General features: G+C 46.9%; 1 protein-coding gene across 1 annotated transcript in view; it reads right to left on the bottom strand.

Moving 5' to 3' along the window:
• Nucleotides 1-15,517, bottom strand: part of gripap1 (GRIP1 associated protein 1) — a 57,073-nt gene that overhangs the window by 15,121 nt on the left and 26,435 nt on the right. Inside the window, exons 20-25 of the mRNA XM_064300243.1 lie at nt 15,135-15,230; nt 14,451-14,507; nt 13,813-13,926; nt 8,966-9,004; nt 7,966-8,082; nt 7,194-7,287 (exon numbers count right to left, since the gene is read on the bottom strand). Of these exons, the coding sequence (XP_064156313.1) occupies nt 7,194-7,287; nt 7,966-8,082; nt 8,966-9,004; nt 13,813-13,926; nt 14,451-14,507; nt 15,135-15,230 (517 nt within the window). The remainder of the gene's footprint in view (nt 1-7,193; nt 7,288-7,965; nt 8,083-8,965; nt 9,005-13,812; nt 13,927-14,450; nt 14,508-15,134; nt 15,231-15,517) is intronic.

Here is a 15,517-nt window from a genome sequence, read left to right as displayed (position 1 = left end):
GTGGGTGCCTGTACTGCGCATTGCAATGTAAGTGAAGACAAGTGGGGGAAATATGTTTGAGCTTCCAAGGGTGGACGGCCTGCTTATTCTGAAACAAAAATACACGACATGTACAGCTGAGCAGCATATTTACGAGCGCATAGACAGCAATGAAACCCTGGTGAGGTGCACCCTGGGACGCTCGGAGCATGACGGAGCATGTCCCCCTTCAGAGCCCTGAGCAGTGGCTAACACACAGAGGAACACCGCCGCTTCAGCTCAATCAAGTGAAGATATCACGCCCCTGGTGTGAACGCAGCCGCAAAACAAACCCATCGATTAACTGTCATTTCCAAACTGACGCGAGCAACCGTCCTAAACCGTCAGGCACAGACAACACATCAGCAAATGCGTTAAATGACCAGGTCATCGCTCAGCTGAGGCATGTCTGAATCCTCCGTGATTCGATAAGGTGGTATTACTAATTAGGTTGTGGAAAGGGCATAATGGAGTTTATGATTCCCTGGTCCTAGGGAAGGGCTTAATGGAGTTTGGGATTCCCTAAGTCCTAGGGAAGGGCTTAATGGAGTTTAGGATTCCCTGGTCCTAGGGAAGGGCTTAATGGAGTTTAGGATTCCCTGGTCCTAGGGAAGGGCTTAATGGAGTTTAGGATTCCCTGGTCCTAGGGAAGAGCTTAATGGAGTTTAGGATTCCCTGGTCCTAGGGAAGGGCTTAATGGAGTTTAGGATTCCCTGGTCCTAGGGAAGGGCTCAATGGAGTTTAGGATTCCCTGGTCCTAGGGAAGGGCTTAATGGAGTTTAGGATTCCCTAAGTCCTAGGGAAGGGCTTAATGGAGTTTAGGATTCCCTGGTCCTCAGGAAACAAATCCTTGCAGCTGTGCTCCAACATCTAGTATAAAGCCTTCCCAGAAGAGTGGAGGTTGTTATAGCAGCAAAGGGTGGACCAACTCCAAATTAATGGCCATAATTTTGGATGAGACGCTGGATGTCGGGTGTCCACATACTTTTGGCCATGCAGTGCATGTAATGAGCTGCAGATAGACTGAACGACAGCTTCAGGCGGCGGTAGTCTCATTTATCATTGCTCCATGTAGCGCGAACAAAACGTTTACAGTGATTTATGATTTAAGTTTAGCAAATTAAGAGGATATCTCCCTCAGGACAAAATTGCCTTGCTGGAATTAGATTGTGAAATACAAAAACATTGAAAAATAAATAAATAAATAAATAAATAAATAAATAAAACCAAGCACACTGGGTTGGATTCATTATAAAATAACAGCAATAAAATGTTTGAGAAAATTCCGTTTTTAAATTTACAAAAGAGCATCTCTGATTTCACGAAATTGCACCTTTAGAAATGATTTTAGATGCTAGGCCTAGCAGGACGTCCCGAGACCGTAAATATCAAACAGTCACAGTGCAGCTCTTCTGCGTGGTTCAGTGTTCATTTCCAGGTACTTTCATTAAGATAAGGATTTATGCTTCTATCGTTCATCCAGGCGGATCAAAATGACTCACGGTAAGTGTGTGTGGGCCCTCCAGCCACTGACGACACAGCAACCAGCTAGACGATGTGGTAAATGGTAAATGGACTGCATTTATATAGCGGTTTTATCCAAAGCGCTTTACAATTGATGCCTCTCATTCGCCAGAGCAGTTAGGGGTTAGGTGTCTTGCTCAAGAACACTTCGACACGCCCAGGGCGGGGTTTGAACCGGCAACCCTCCGACTGCCAGACAATCGGTCTTACCTCCTGAGCTATGCCGTAGCTATGTCGCCCGATATGCTGTTTCGACGTACAGAAACCATCTTGATACAGGACAATCAAAACCGATAGGACGACCCAGGCCATTTAATCCAGGGGAAGGTCAGGTGAGCCAAATTGAGAATTTGGCCCGGGACACGGTGGGGTAACCCCCCTACACTTAGCATTACCGAGAGACGCGGACTGCTGACTCGGCTTCTGTCTGCCGGTTCCTGAAAGCTTTGATGCAACTTGTCAAAAAAAGCTCTTCCGCAACAGGCAGCCACCGCCGTGCTGAGCAGTGTTCCTTCCTCGCCTCCCCACTGCAGTTAACATCGCCCTTTTATGGGAGTGCATGAGGCTTGCAAGCAAAGACCTTCGCTGTTAAGTTTAATATTAAAATGGGTTCCATTAAAGAAAAGAAATTATAATTGGCAGCAGTGAAAGTGATTCTTAATGATCCCAGAAAACTGGGGTTTACGAGTTTTGATTTGAAAAATCCCTAAAGTCATAGCAAAAAAAAAAATGATTGCCTTTTTTCTGCCAGCAAATTCGATATTAGTGTCAAAATAAAATTCAGCAGTGCAAAGACTCCAAGCTCCCCGAGAGCTTATGTGAAAAGAACCCAGAGTTCTGGGCAAGGATTAAATCACTGCAGGGTCCACAGCTGCTGGAGCAATAAACGCATTTACGTTTCATTTTCACACCTGCAGACAGCCTCTCTATCAGTATTATTGGCAATGTTAGGCTATCAATAGTAACTATGTTGGAGGTAACAGTCAGGTGCCAGCAATCTACTATATTAGTTATGTTAGTCCTACTAGTACCATTAAGATTTGACTGTCAGAATTGGGAGTTCTGAAGTTAACCCATAGACATTTTTACAGGAATTAAAATATCATTAAAAATTCCTGATTTCGATCCAGCCTTGAAGAAACAGCCAAAAGAGCTGAGAAGAGATACAGAGTAAATACAAATGCGCTGATTTTGCACGTAAATAATGTATCTGCCTGCATTATTACCAACAAAGCATGAATCCTTTTATTAAATACCTGCAACCCTCTGTTATACAGAGAGTATTAAGACATATTAAGAGGTTTTTTGAAAACCTCTCTCTCATCCCTGCATCTGGGCGAGCCCCACGGGTCTGGCATCGAAGGCCAGCCGTGCCACCCATGCCAGCTGTAGCCGGTAACCCCACAGGGCAGTGCATCGCGGGCGCTGGTGGGTAAAGGGAGGGTTCATTCCGGCAGGCATCTGGGCCTCTCGTCGCTCTCTAGCTGCTCAATTGAGGGGGGCCTGCATTTTGGCCTGCTCCACTGCACATGAAGCACCTCCCCCTGACTCTGCCCTGAGAGAGCGGTAGTGAGCAGCAGTAGTGAGCAGCAGTAGTGAGCAGCGGTAGTGAGCAGCAGTAGTGAGCGGCGCGATTGGCCCAGGCGCTCGCCATCGCGTGCTCCACGGAAGAGCGCACGCTCGTCTGGACTCTCGCCGCTCTCCAGCTGAGCATTCAGGGGGCCTGCGGTTCGGCCTGCCCCACTGCACAGGAAGTGCCCGGAGAAGGCCGAACCACAGGCAAGCACCGACAGACTACTGGGCGCCCCAAACTGGGGACAGAAAGGCGGGAAAAGCAAGAAAAAAAATGTGAACACTACTTGGATTTTAGTGTTCGTGTTTACGAGTGTCACAATATTCAGCGCAATGTAAGCCTTGCGACACGTAAATGCGCATCCTGTATATTGACATTCTTCTAAAACACTCTACTCAGTGCTGCAATCACACTCCTTCTGCCCTTGTCTTCTGCGAAGGAAATTCCTGCCCGCACAGACAGGTATCAGCACACTAATACAAGGTCTCATGTAGTAGTTATTTCCCCTATTGACAAAAACATGTCCTCCTTCTTCCTGTGCATTTGAAGGCCTGTTATTAACTTCTTATTACTGAATAGCATATTTACACCACACCGTTAGACAGCAAAAAGCATTTTTCACACTGTAAACTGAAAACACATCGAGCAAATACAGCAGAGACACATTTTAAACAACGTTATGTCTGATAATTAATGATAAACGGTTATGTAAATATCTGTACGCATAGAGATGTACCTGCGCTTCTACCTGTGCTTCTGACAGAACGTGGAAATGAGTCTCATCTTGAGGACAAATAAAGCTCTTATCCAATCTAAATCTAATCGAATTTACGTGAAGCACAGCCCTCACTACTGAGAGCGTGAGAGAGGGAGAGAGCGGTGAAAGATCTCCTGTACACGAAAGAGAGGGCGTCACCTCGAAGGGCAAACTGCAACATCCTTCCTGTCTCCACAGGAACTCTAAAAACCTCTTTATGGAGCTTGTCTAATGCACGCATCTCAGAGCATCCATTTAGCGGCACGGCTGACATCACAGCCACACCTGTGCTCGGTGAAGTCTCGGTACGATGGCTCACGGAAGCGGGGGGGGGGGGGGGGGGTGGCAGGAACCTATTAAATCTGCTCTGAGGAGTCAGAGGTGCGCACCACACTATTAAACATGACAACAGAGTACAGAAAGATCTATTCAGATAAACAGAGTACAGAAAGATCTATTCAGATGTGTGGCTTTTTTTTCTTTTTTTTTAAAACTTCATACACTCTGGGGTCACCCAATCACTGGCCTCTCAAGTCCCATCACAGACTGCAAGAAACAACCAAAAAGTCTGAGAATTAAAAATGTATGAACCCAACAAAAAAACATTTCAAAAGTATGTTTTTTTTTTTTTTTAAACAATCTGGTTACTCCTGAATGGTTGAAACAACTTAATTTCTGACCAACGAACTGCAAATGCTATGTTGACGTCGTTAAAATTTTAAACAGTCGTGGCAAAGTACAAAATTATAAAATGAATTTCATAGAGTGGTAAAAATAATATATATATAACTTGAGTGAAAATGCTATTCACTGGCTGCACTCTAATTGCTGGGGCCCTAAGCACTTTTCACTCGACGGATTTAGTGACAAACAACAAAAGATTATTGCACTGCTTGTTCGAGCAAAAGAAAGCTCAATTTTGTGTTTGCGCGTGAGCTTCTTTTAACGGCCATAAAGTGAAAATTGTTTTATGAAAGCATGAGGAACAGCTCATAATCACACCCTTGCATACTGAAGGCTTGCCGTGTGGGCGGCTGCGTAGTATAATGGGTAAGGAGCTGGTCTTGTAACCTGAAGGTTGCATGTTCGATTCGTGGGTAGAACACTGCCATTGTACCCTTGAGTAAGGTACTTAACCTGCATTGCTTCAGTATATATATCCAGCCGTATAAATGGATGCAATGTAAAAGTTGTGTAAATCGCTCTGGATAAGGGCGTCTGTATAGATGCCTGTAATGTAATGTAATGGGTACAGATTTTCACACTTCCCTTCTCAGGGAACTGGAAAAACTGCAAAAAAGGAATAAAGACAGGGAAGAGCCCACAGAAATATCCACACAAAGCCTCCAAGTCCATCTATTAAAAACCACAGAAGTGCGTTCTCACCTGTGCGTGTGCGTTATTAGCCTCCAGTGCACCTGCATTTACCGATGCCCTACTCCTGTCGCAGCGCGTAGAGCTGCAGCCTGCAATACAGGCCTTATAGCCACCGGTCTATTCTCTCTTCTCTCCTCTCCATTCCGCAGTTTGAAAATCGTTTAATGAGCCCCACGGTAATGCCAGCGACTAAAGCTTTAGTCATTTAAATCCCGGATATAATAAACATGGAAAGTTGAGGTTTACAGGCTTCCGTGAGCTAGCGAGCACGTTAGAAAAGGGGGAAAATCCCAGCTAACAAAACGCCAATGAGCTGTGCCTTATTACAAACAGCTGCAGCGGATAGGTACGATTCTCACAGCCCAATGAACCGCTCGCTCGATTCAAAAGAAGGCAGCTTCTGTAGAGAGAAATCCTCATTTTGGAATGAAGATTATCACCCCAGAATGTTTTGGCTTCGTTCTTTAGGGGGGTAATAAGGTAATGAAGAGCCTGGCGAGCACGGAATAATTTGGTTTATACTGGTACATGGGATCTGTTCGTCCTCATCTCAGCGAGGCCATTTCATACGCGAGAACCAACCAACCTTCTGCTCGCTCCTTCTGAACGCGAGTAAAAAGCCGTTTGCAGCGCGAGCTTGCGGTATGGACTAAAGTGATACAATGACGTTTCGAAAACACTTACAATAACTACAATCATCATGACACTCGGGGATTCGCGTCATTAAATTCCACAGCGTAAAGTGGGGTGATTCGCAGTCATTATCGTGCTGCGCCAATATGCGCGAGAACGGCACGACTAAGCAAAACACGTTAAATAAATAAATAAATAAATAAATAAACGGATAGGCGACAGCAGGTCGGTTTGAACGCATTAGTGCTAGTGAATAAGAGCGTGCGTCACACAGTCAGGCTAATGTTACCAGTATTAAGAGAAGCCAAACCAGACCACAGGCGCAATATCCCCCAAATTCTGCCCGCGCATAAAACTGAAAGTATTTGAGGTATAAAAACACGTTTTCACGGACAAAAAAGCCAAGTTACTCACACATACAAAGCACTGTCTACAAGTCATTAATTCAAACCGGCGAAGTCTAGCTCCCAGCACTAGTTTGCTGCACGTGGCTAATGTGAAGCGCCAGTTATCTGTTAATCTGACAGCGCGAGTCTGCCGCACGGCGCGCGCAGCTCCATCTCGGAGGAACCTTTAAACGGAGACGCCGCCGTTATTAAAGACAAACTCATCAAATCGCGAGCGGAGCCCGCGGCTCGGATCGCGGCGTTATTAGATTCTGCGAAAGTGCCGTTTCAAGTGTGTTCCGCAGCTCCGCGCTTGCCCGCTAAAATAGCACCATTATAAATAGAAACGGTTGAAACGTTTAAACAGATTACAAAACCGCCGCAGAGTTCAGATGTAATAATAGAACGGAATAAATCCACGGTCGTTGAGGACTGCGCCGAACACTTATTTGCTCAAGCTGTCGACAACAGACATCTGTCAAAACAGTTTTTTTTTTCTTTCTTCGAAATCTAGCAACCTTAAGTAGGGAGTGATTTCAATGAGAAATAAAAAATGAGTCAAATTATTGATGTGCAAGCTTTCCAATGGCCAAAGCCTTATCCGCCCTAAATTTCAACAGCCTCAGGATACATTATTGATGTGTTAAAAATAGCAATGCATTTTCTAACCATCTCACAGTCTAAAAAAAAAAATGCATTTTTTCATTGTTCTATTTTGAGAGCTCCAGCTGACCTGGGCCAATCAGTGGGGCCTAACCTCAGCTTCTTTCCTGTCAGGATCTCAATTTCTCTCCCATCAGGGAAAAAAAAGGAGGAACTAAAGGTTCACTGCGGCCGATGCTCCTGGGGGGGTGTGGGAAGGGGAAGGGGGGCGGGGGGGAGTGAAAGGAAAGCCGTCCAGGGCCGGAGGGCGACAGCTCCTCACCTCTCCGGCTGTCCATGACGTAGGTCTCGATGATGGCGCTCTTCTTGCAGATGTCGTCGGCCATGGAGGAGCAGCTCACCTCCAAGTGCTTCACCTGAAACGGAGGGCAACGCCTCAGACACGCGAGCTGGGGAGAGGAGAGGCTGACCCGGGGCATCGCCGTCAATCAAGCTTCACGCTCGAGCGCATGCAGACACACACACACACACAAACTCACGTGTGCACACATGCACGCGTACACACACGTACACACACGCACGCACGTGCACTCACGCAAACGCAAACATACGCATACACACGCACACACACATGCACACATATAAGAATTTGTTCTTAATGACTTGCCTGGTGAAATAAAAAAAATAAATAAACACACACAAGCACACACGCACAAATGCCCACGTGCAAACACAGATGTACATATACACACACACGTACATGTGCACAGACACACATACGCACATACACACACACATACACACGCCCACACGTGCGCACACACAAACAGAGCCAAAATAACACAACAAAGTTGCCAAACACAAGGAAAAACATCACTAGTGTATATCTTTGCCAGCTTGTCCATAAATCCTCAATGTCGAAACACACGTGAGACATGCAAAAAAAAAAAAAAAAAAACTGCAGTTAAAAATGAACCAAGCGCTAATTTCAAATCGATACACACCGTTGATCTTGTACAGAAGCATTAAGCAGCACATAAATAAACGGTTAGGAATGTAAGCACAATGCAGGGAGAGGGAAGCCTGTGCCACACCTTCTCCTCCAGCATCCACTTCTCCTGCTGAACCTCGGCCAAGCGCTGGAACAGCTCGCCGACTTCATCATCCGACAGGTCGGCAGGTCTCTGCGACTGGGGGCTGCCAGTGTTGGACTGTGGAGGGGGGGGGCAGTGTTAGACTGTGAAAGGGGGTGGGGTAGTGACTCCACCGACACTGAGTGCAGTCTGCAAAACCTGAGATTCACAGAACCCGATTCAGACTATTCTCAGTATTAATGTTCATAAATTTTCCTGACAAGGCCTAGCTGGCCCTTTACGTAAATAAATCATGAACTGGTGTATTTAAAGATAGAGCTGCGTCTCCATGCCATTAACTCCACTCTGAAATTACAGAGCGCAGGTAAAATGTAAAGGTGGCACTTGTTCTGCTTTGAACTGCCTGAACAGCAGCTTTAGTTCTGAGCATGCTCAGTTCGTCCTTGATCTTAAAGCCTGGATGTAGGTTGCAAACGGAAGGATCCTCTTTTGATACCGACTCGGCAAACATGTGAGTTTAAAGAACCAAAGACTTCAACAGACGGCGTTAACATCAGACAGCATACAGTATCAACAGTATGTGAGGAAAAAAACAACACTACGATGAAAACGGAAAGGTGTGGGAAAGACTGCAGCAGCTTTAATAAAAAAACAAAGTGTTAGTCTACTTCCTCTCAGTTCTCTTCCCCTAGCGATCCGTGCTCCCGTGAAAGCAAAAACGAGCTCATCCTGAGAGATCGATCAGACAGACTCCTGAATACAGGAGAGTCCAGTCCGGTGTTGTGGGGTCACTGAGACTCTGACTCCATCGGGAGCTCTGATTGGCTGAAGCCCTGCAGCCGCATGCTCAAACACGCGGATGGTTTTGTGGGGCTTGTGTCACTGTGGCTCTGACTCCAGAGGGAGCTCTGATTGGCTGAAGCCCCACAGAGTGCATATGCGGGTGCGGGGGGGGGGGCTACCTTGTTGGTGCTCTGCGCGGGCGGGGGGGTGGGGCTACCTTGTTGGCGCTCTGCGCGGGGGTGCTACCTTGTGGTCTCTGTGCGGACGCGTGGGGACTACTTGTGCCTCGCGCGGCGCGTCTACCTGCGCTCTGCGCCGGGTGGGGCTACTTGTGCGCCTGCCAGGGCTTCCTCAGATCTCGGGTAGGAGGAGAGACGTGCTGTCCCCCTCTCATGGGCTCGGGAGCTGATCTCGACAGACCAGGTCCCAGACTGGAGAGAGGAAGTGATGAGAGAGAGAGCATTCCCTCAGCACAGAAGAGACGCCGTACCTGAAGACAGTCACCTCGAGAGAGCAGCATACCTGATAGACCGCTTCGAGAAGCAGCTCTGAGATCATGTAACTGAAAGATCACCCATCCCTCCTTTCTGTAATGCATAGCAGTGTGGTATAATGGTAAGGGCTTGTAACCTAAAAGTCACAGATTTAATCCCCAGGTAGGACACTGCCATTCTATCCTTAAGCAAAGCAAACCTGCACTGCTGCAGTATACATCCAGCTGTATGAATGAATGCTATGTAAAATCGCTAAAAAGTTGTGCAAGTTGCTCTGGAGAATAGCAGCTGCTAAATGGCCGTGATGTAATGTAATGTAATGATGAAATCTTGGAAAAATAATATACGCTGCCACCCTTCCTGACTGCAGAAGAATGGTGGTATAAAACACATTATTCAAGCTTGGCGCAGTTATTAGAAACACTGATACATTACTGCACGTAATTGCTGGATGCAATTTTCATTTTAATTGTGCTTTCACTTACAGCCAGTGAATAAATTTTTAATAATTGAGCTGTAATCTCAGTACAGTCGCTAAGAAAAAAAAGCCTTCATTTGCTGACCACTGCAGCATAAAGCTGCTGAACAGTTCTTGTGCAAAAAAGCATAGAGAACATTTACAAAAATGCAAAACAATAACCATAAACAATCATCTATCATATCTGCTACTAACTATTATGAAGTTAACTGAAAATAATTTGAAGCCTTATCAAGTGTACCCAGCTAGAGTCATGTGACTGAGGCTGGACCCAGTGGTGGGAGGAGCCATCATATGCTCAAGTGTGGTTTTAAAACCAATCACAGAGCTCCAAATAGCACAAATTACCCAATGACTTCCTGCAAACAGCAGATTCAGCTGTTATAGATCCCACAGAGCCTTGCTTTCTCATCCTGTAAGAGTGTAGTATGTCCCCAAATATGCTAAATAAACAGTGGCAGAGGCTTAAGAAGGGCTCAGGAAGTGTTTAGCTTTTAAGACGTGTACCAGCTCTCCTTCAGTTCCCTTCTGGATGCTTGACAAAGATAAAGCTTCGCTACTTTAAAATGTCTGAATCTCAACTTTCTGTAGAGCAACCATTAAACATTTAGAGCCGCCTAAATTATAGATGCCCCCAAAGAGGATTGCCCTGGCACCGCCAACTACCTACGGAGCGCAAATGCAAAAGCCTGCATTGCAGCGTGGCGCATTTTTACAAGGGGGGTGCGGGTGGGGGGTGGGGTATGAAATATTCAGCACCCGCGCATGCCGTTGACGGAGACGTCTTAGGGTGTCCCCTCAGGATCGGACGAGCGTTTTAAGGTGCCACTCACCCACCCACCCGCCCGCCCGCCCGTCCGGGAGAGAGCCGGGGCGGTGGTGCCCGGTGCGCGGGCGGGGCACTCCGCCACGCGTTTTATTTGGCGGGTGTTAAGCACGGGCAGAGCAGAGCTGGGAGAGCCCGGCAGCTGGAGGTGCTGGAGCGACAGGCCAATCAGGAGCATAATACAACGCGTCTTTACCGTGTGCGCCACTCTTTTAAAACTCACGCTTTCTGAATTATTCGCAGCCAGCGGGAGGGCATGGACCTTATATTCACATTCCAAAATATTATTATTGCATGTTTGGGGTGAGGAACAAAAACAAGAAGAAGGGAAAATAAAGGTCCTCCTAATCATACCGTATTAACCACCATTTTAACAGCCTGGCTACCTCACTGAAGAACAAGAGAGGCTCTCATTAATATTGGATGTGTCCGTTTAGTAAACAGTGAGAAGGTGCTCTCCGCGACTGGATTGGCTCTTCCTGTCCAAGTTCCTGAGTGCTGACTGCGGGGAATACCGCCCAGTAATATGCCCAGTCATTCGGTTACCCCATTAGCAGCAGAAAAAAGAACTACGATTATGAAAAATATCCAGCACAACTACTTCAAATCGCAACGTGCAATTAACTGAAAACTGGATTCATCGCACTCGAATTCAGAGGAATTTCACCGATGCGCGATTTTACGAAATGTTTTGTTTTTTTAAAAATGAGGGATCACGTAGGAGTACGTTACATAATGTAACATCAACACGAAATATGCATACCTCCCCGTTGGACACGGCCCATAATGTACTCACTGCTCGCGCAGATAAACTGCTGAAACGGACGAGGAATAATTTATCTGCGCTAAACACTTGCCGCTTTGCCTAATCTCCGGTATGAATGCTTCATTCGTATACAAGCCAAAAACAAATTCCCCCCCCCCCCCCTTTTAAAGGGGCGTCTTTACATACGGTTATGCTTTATGATGTCTCCATTAAAACGTCCTTAAGAATACAGTGAGTAATAGCCAGTTAAATCTAATAACCACCTAATAGTAATGATAACGTGTGCTTGCTCACAGGAGCACAGGAAATGGGTAATACGGACTGGAAAAAAGGAAGTAGAGGTCTGCAGATTAGGCCACGCCTCCCTGGCCCCTTCACTCCCACTCAGAATGCGGCTCACTGCTCGTACGCGCCCAATCGGAACAGGGCACCCTGTTCACATGTCCGAGCAGTTCCCTCGGCGTTCACGCGCCACGTTCTTAAAATGTCCTGCCCCGCGCTCTCTCTGTGAGGTTTCCGCACCCGAATGCATAATGCATCTGCATCCGCACGCGCTTCGCTGAGCATTATGTAAGTCTGAAGCAATGCGGAGGGTACATGCAAATAAATAAATAAATAAATAAATAAATACAGGAACAAATAAGAATAAATCTGTGTGTGTGTGTGCTGTTTCTCTGTGGCGGGTTGTGTCTTAAGGAGATTATAACACTTGTGGGACAGAAAGCCGCGTGAGATTGGATGCAATTACATTTTTGGCAGCCTGGCTGTGCTGTGCATTTAGTATTCTCCACTTAGTGCAGGTAAAATCCCCCATGTGCCCAAGTGGAGCTGCGTGTGCTTATACTGGACTGTGCTGTACCTGCACCTGTACCTGTCCCGGTCTTAGTGCTGGTCAGGATCTCTGTACCGTACCTGTTCTGGTCTTAGTGTTGGTCAGGATCTCTCTGTACTGTACCTGTCCTGGTCTTAGTGCTGATCATGATCTCTGTATCGTACCTGTCCTGGTCTTAGTGCTGGTCAGGATCTCTGTACTGTACCTGTCCCGGTCTTAGTGTTGGTCAGGATCTCTGTACTGTACCTGTTCTGGTCTTAGTGTTGGTCATGATCTCTGTGTACTGTACCTGTTCTGGTCTTAGTGTTGGTCATGATCTCTGTAGTGTACCTGTCCTGCTCTTAGGATTGGTCATGATCTGTGCTGTACCTGTTCTGGTCTTAGTGTTGGTCATAATCTCTGTACTGTACCTGTCCTGGTCTTAGTGCTGGTCAGGATCTCTGTACTGCACCTGTCCCGGTCTTAGTGCTGGTCAGGATCTCTGTACTGCACCTCTCCTGGTCTTAGTGCTGGTCAGGATCTCTGTAGTGTACCTGCCCTGGTCTTAGTGCTGGTCAGGATCTCTGTAGTGTACCTGTCCCGGTCTTAGTGCTGGACATGATCTCTGTACCTGCACCTGTCCCGGTCTTAGTGTTGGTCAGGATCTCTATACTGTACCTGCCCTGGTCTTAGTGCTGGTCAGGATCTCTATACTGTACCTGCCCTGGTCTTAGTGCTGGTCAGGATCTCTGTACTGTACCTGTTCTGGTCTTAGTGCTGGTCATGATCTGTGCTGTACCTGTCCTGGTCTTAGTGCTGGTCAGGATCTCTGTACTGCACCTGTTCTGGTCTTAGTGCTGGTCAGGATCTCTGTAGTGTACCTGTCCCGGTCTTAGTGCTGGTCAGGATCTCTGTAGTGTACCTGTCCTGGTCTTAGTGTTGGTCAGGATCTCTGTAGTGTACCTGTTCTGGTCTTAGTGCTGGTCAGGATCTCTGTACTGTACCTGTCCTGCTCTTAGGATTGGTCATGATCTGTGCTGTACCTGTCCTGGTCTTAGTGTTGGTCATGATCTCTGTGTACTGTACCTGTTCTGGTCTTAGTGTTGGTCAGGATCTGTACTGTACCTGTTCTGGTCTTAGTGTTGGTCATGATCTGTACTGTACCTGTTCTGGTCTTAGTGTTGGTCATGATCTGTACTGTACCTGTTCTGGTCTTAGTGTTGGTCATGATCTGTACTGTACCTGTTCTGGTCTTAGTGTTGGTCAGGATCTCTGTGTACTGTACCTGTCCTGGTCTTAGTGTTGGTCAGGATCTCTGTACTGTACCTGTTCTGGTCTTAGTGTTGGTCATGATCTCTCTGTACTGTACCTGTCCTGGTCTTAGTGCTGGTCAGGATCTCTGTGTACTGTACCTGTTCTGGTCTTAGTGTTGGTCATGATCTCTGTGTACTGTACCTGTCCTGCTCTTAGGATTGGTCATGATCTGTGCTGTACCTGTTCTGGTCTTAGTGTTGGTCATGATCTCTCTGTACTGTACCTGTTCTGGTCTTAGTGTTGGTCAGGATCTCTGTGTACTGTACCTGTCCTGCTCTTAGGATTGGTCATGATCTGTGCTGTACTTGTTCTGGTCTTAGTGTTGGTCATGATCTCTCTGTACTGTACCTGTTCTGGTCTTAGTGTTGGTCAGGATCTCTGTACCGTACCTGTCCTGGTCTTAGTGTTGGTCAGGATCTCCTGCAGCCTCTCCTGCAGCTTGTCGGCCCTCTTCCTCTCCAGGTGCAGCTGTCTCTTCAAATCCTTCAGCTGTGGGGAGGAGCCAGAACGAGCCGTCACTCATCACTCTGAAACCGCCCCGCCACGCAGCGAGCCAATCGCTGCTCTCACATTTCACACCAGCACCAGTCAACCGAGGTCACCAGTCCTCAAGGTCAGGGGGGTCGGTTCAAAACGGGCATCAGATTTATATAATCAAGTGAGACGACCCCCCCCCCCCCCCACCACACCCCCTCACCCCCTCACACCCACCCTCAGGCCCACAGAGAGAGGAAATGTGGATCTGAACGTACACAAACAAACCAAAAAACGCTGACACTTCAGTCTCCTAGGCAACCCGTCCACCTGCAGTGAACTGCCGAACGGATTTCAGCACCCAGGCAGATGTGGGTTAATTAGTCAGCTCAGGCCGAGCGGCCTGATCGATGAACGACCCAGTTTCCCCCGAAGCAGGAGCAGAGGAGTCTACTGCCCGCTACCTGCGCGCGTCATCGTCGCTCCGTCGCGGACCGAAGCGGAGAAATCGCTCGCGGCGTTCTGCGAGTTACACTTACCGCCGAACTCCCCTTCTTCTCCAGTATCCTCTGCCCGTCCACCGTGTCCTTAATCTCCTGCAAACAACACAGGGGGACGAGGTTCAAAACTGCCATACGGATAAACGAATAAACGCGCATGAATGCTACATTTAAAAACAGCGACTGGCTTCAGACTGGCTTCAAAAACGAGAAAAATCTAAACGATGGATTTTCAACTGCTTCACCGAGATCTAGCAGAGCACCTATAATTTCCTTGACAGGAGCAAACTTTATTCAATTTTATACACCTCCAGCTGTTCAGAATTGCAAAAGTAAACAAGATACGGGGCTTGTGTGTAAAAATTCAAACCCACTAAAATCTGCTGAGCTGATATTTCCCAGGTTGTCCGATTAACCAGCCACAGTGTAACCAAAACAACCTTTCATAACAAACCCTGAACACAACAGCCCCACGCCCCCCACCCCCACCCCAACACTAAAACGGATGTCTCTCTGCACCTTAACATCCACAGACGGATGACTGTACTGTAAATCCAGTGACTTGCTTTGCCGTCTAAGTAAAATCTAAAAATCGAAATAAGCATTTCTGGTGAATGAAAACTTTGTGCTGAATGGCCACGAAGAAAAAAAAACTCATGAATAATTAAGCGTTCGTCGAAGAAGGTTCCAGACAAACGCTGAAGTAGAGCGGTGTTTATTTACCTGCTTGAGTTTTACAATGGCAGAGCTCTGTTCGTCCTTCTCTTTCTCCATCTCGGCTAGTTGCTGCTTCACCGCTTCTATCTCTTCCATTTTTCCCTGAAGACAAACCAGTTGTAAGGTTTCATTTTGGCCATTTTTCAACCGCTTGGCCCGAAAGTACCGACATGACAGACACATAAATTACCGAGTCTGGTACGAGATCTGCAGAGCAGGAGGAAAGAGAACAAAACCCAAAAACAGTTTTGGGAACTCCGTTTATATATCACATTAAATTCCTTTATGTAATGCACTTCTCCGTGTTTCAATATCACATATGAATCATGTGAAATGGTCCACATCAGTCCTGTGTGTAAATTAACAAGAACACGAAAGAAAAGCTCATA

Source organism: Anguilla rostrata, chromosome 11 (assembly GCF_018555375.3).
Source record: "Anguilla rostrata isolate EN2019 chromosome 11, ASM1855537v3, whole genome shotgun sequence".
NCBI classification, from domain to species: Eukaryota; Metazoa; Chordata; class Actinopteri; order Anguilliformes; family Anguillidae; genus Anguilla; species Anguilla rostrata.
Note: the sequence above shows the minus strand (reverse complement) of the source record. Positions and strands in the feature narration are given on the sequence as shown.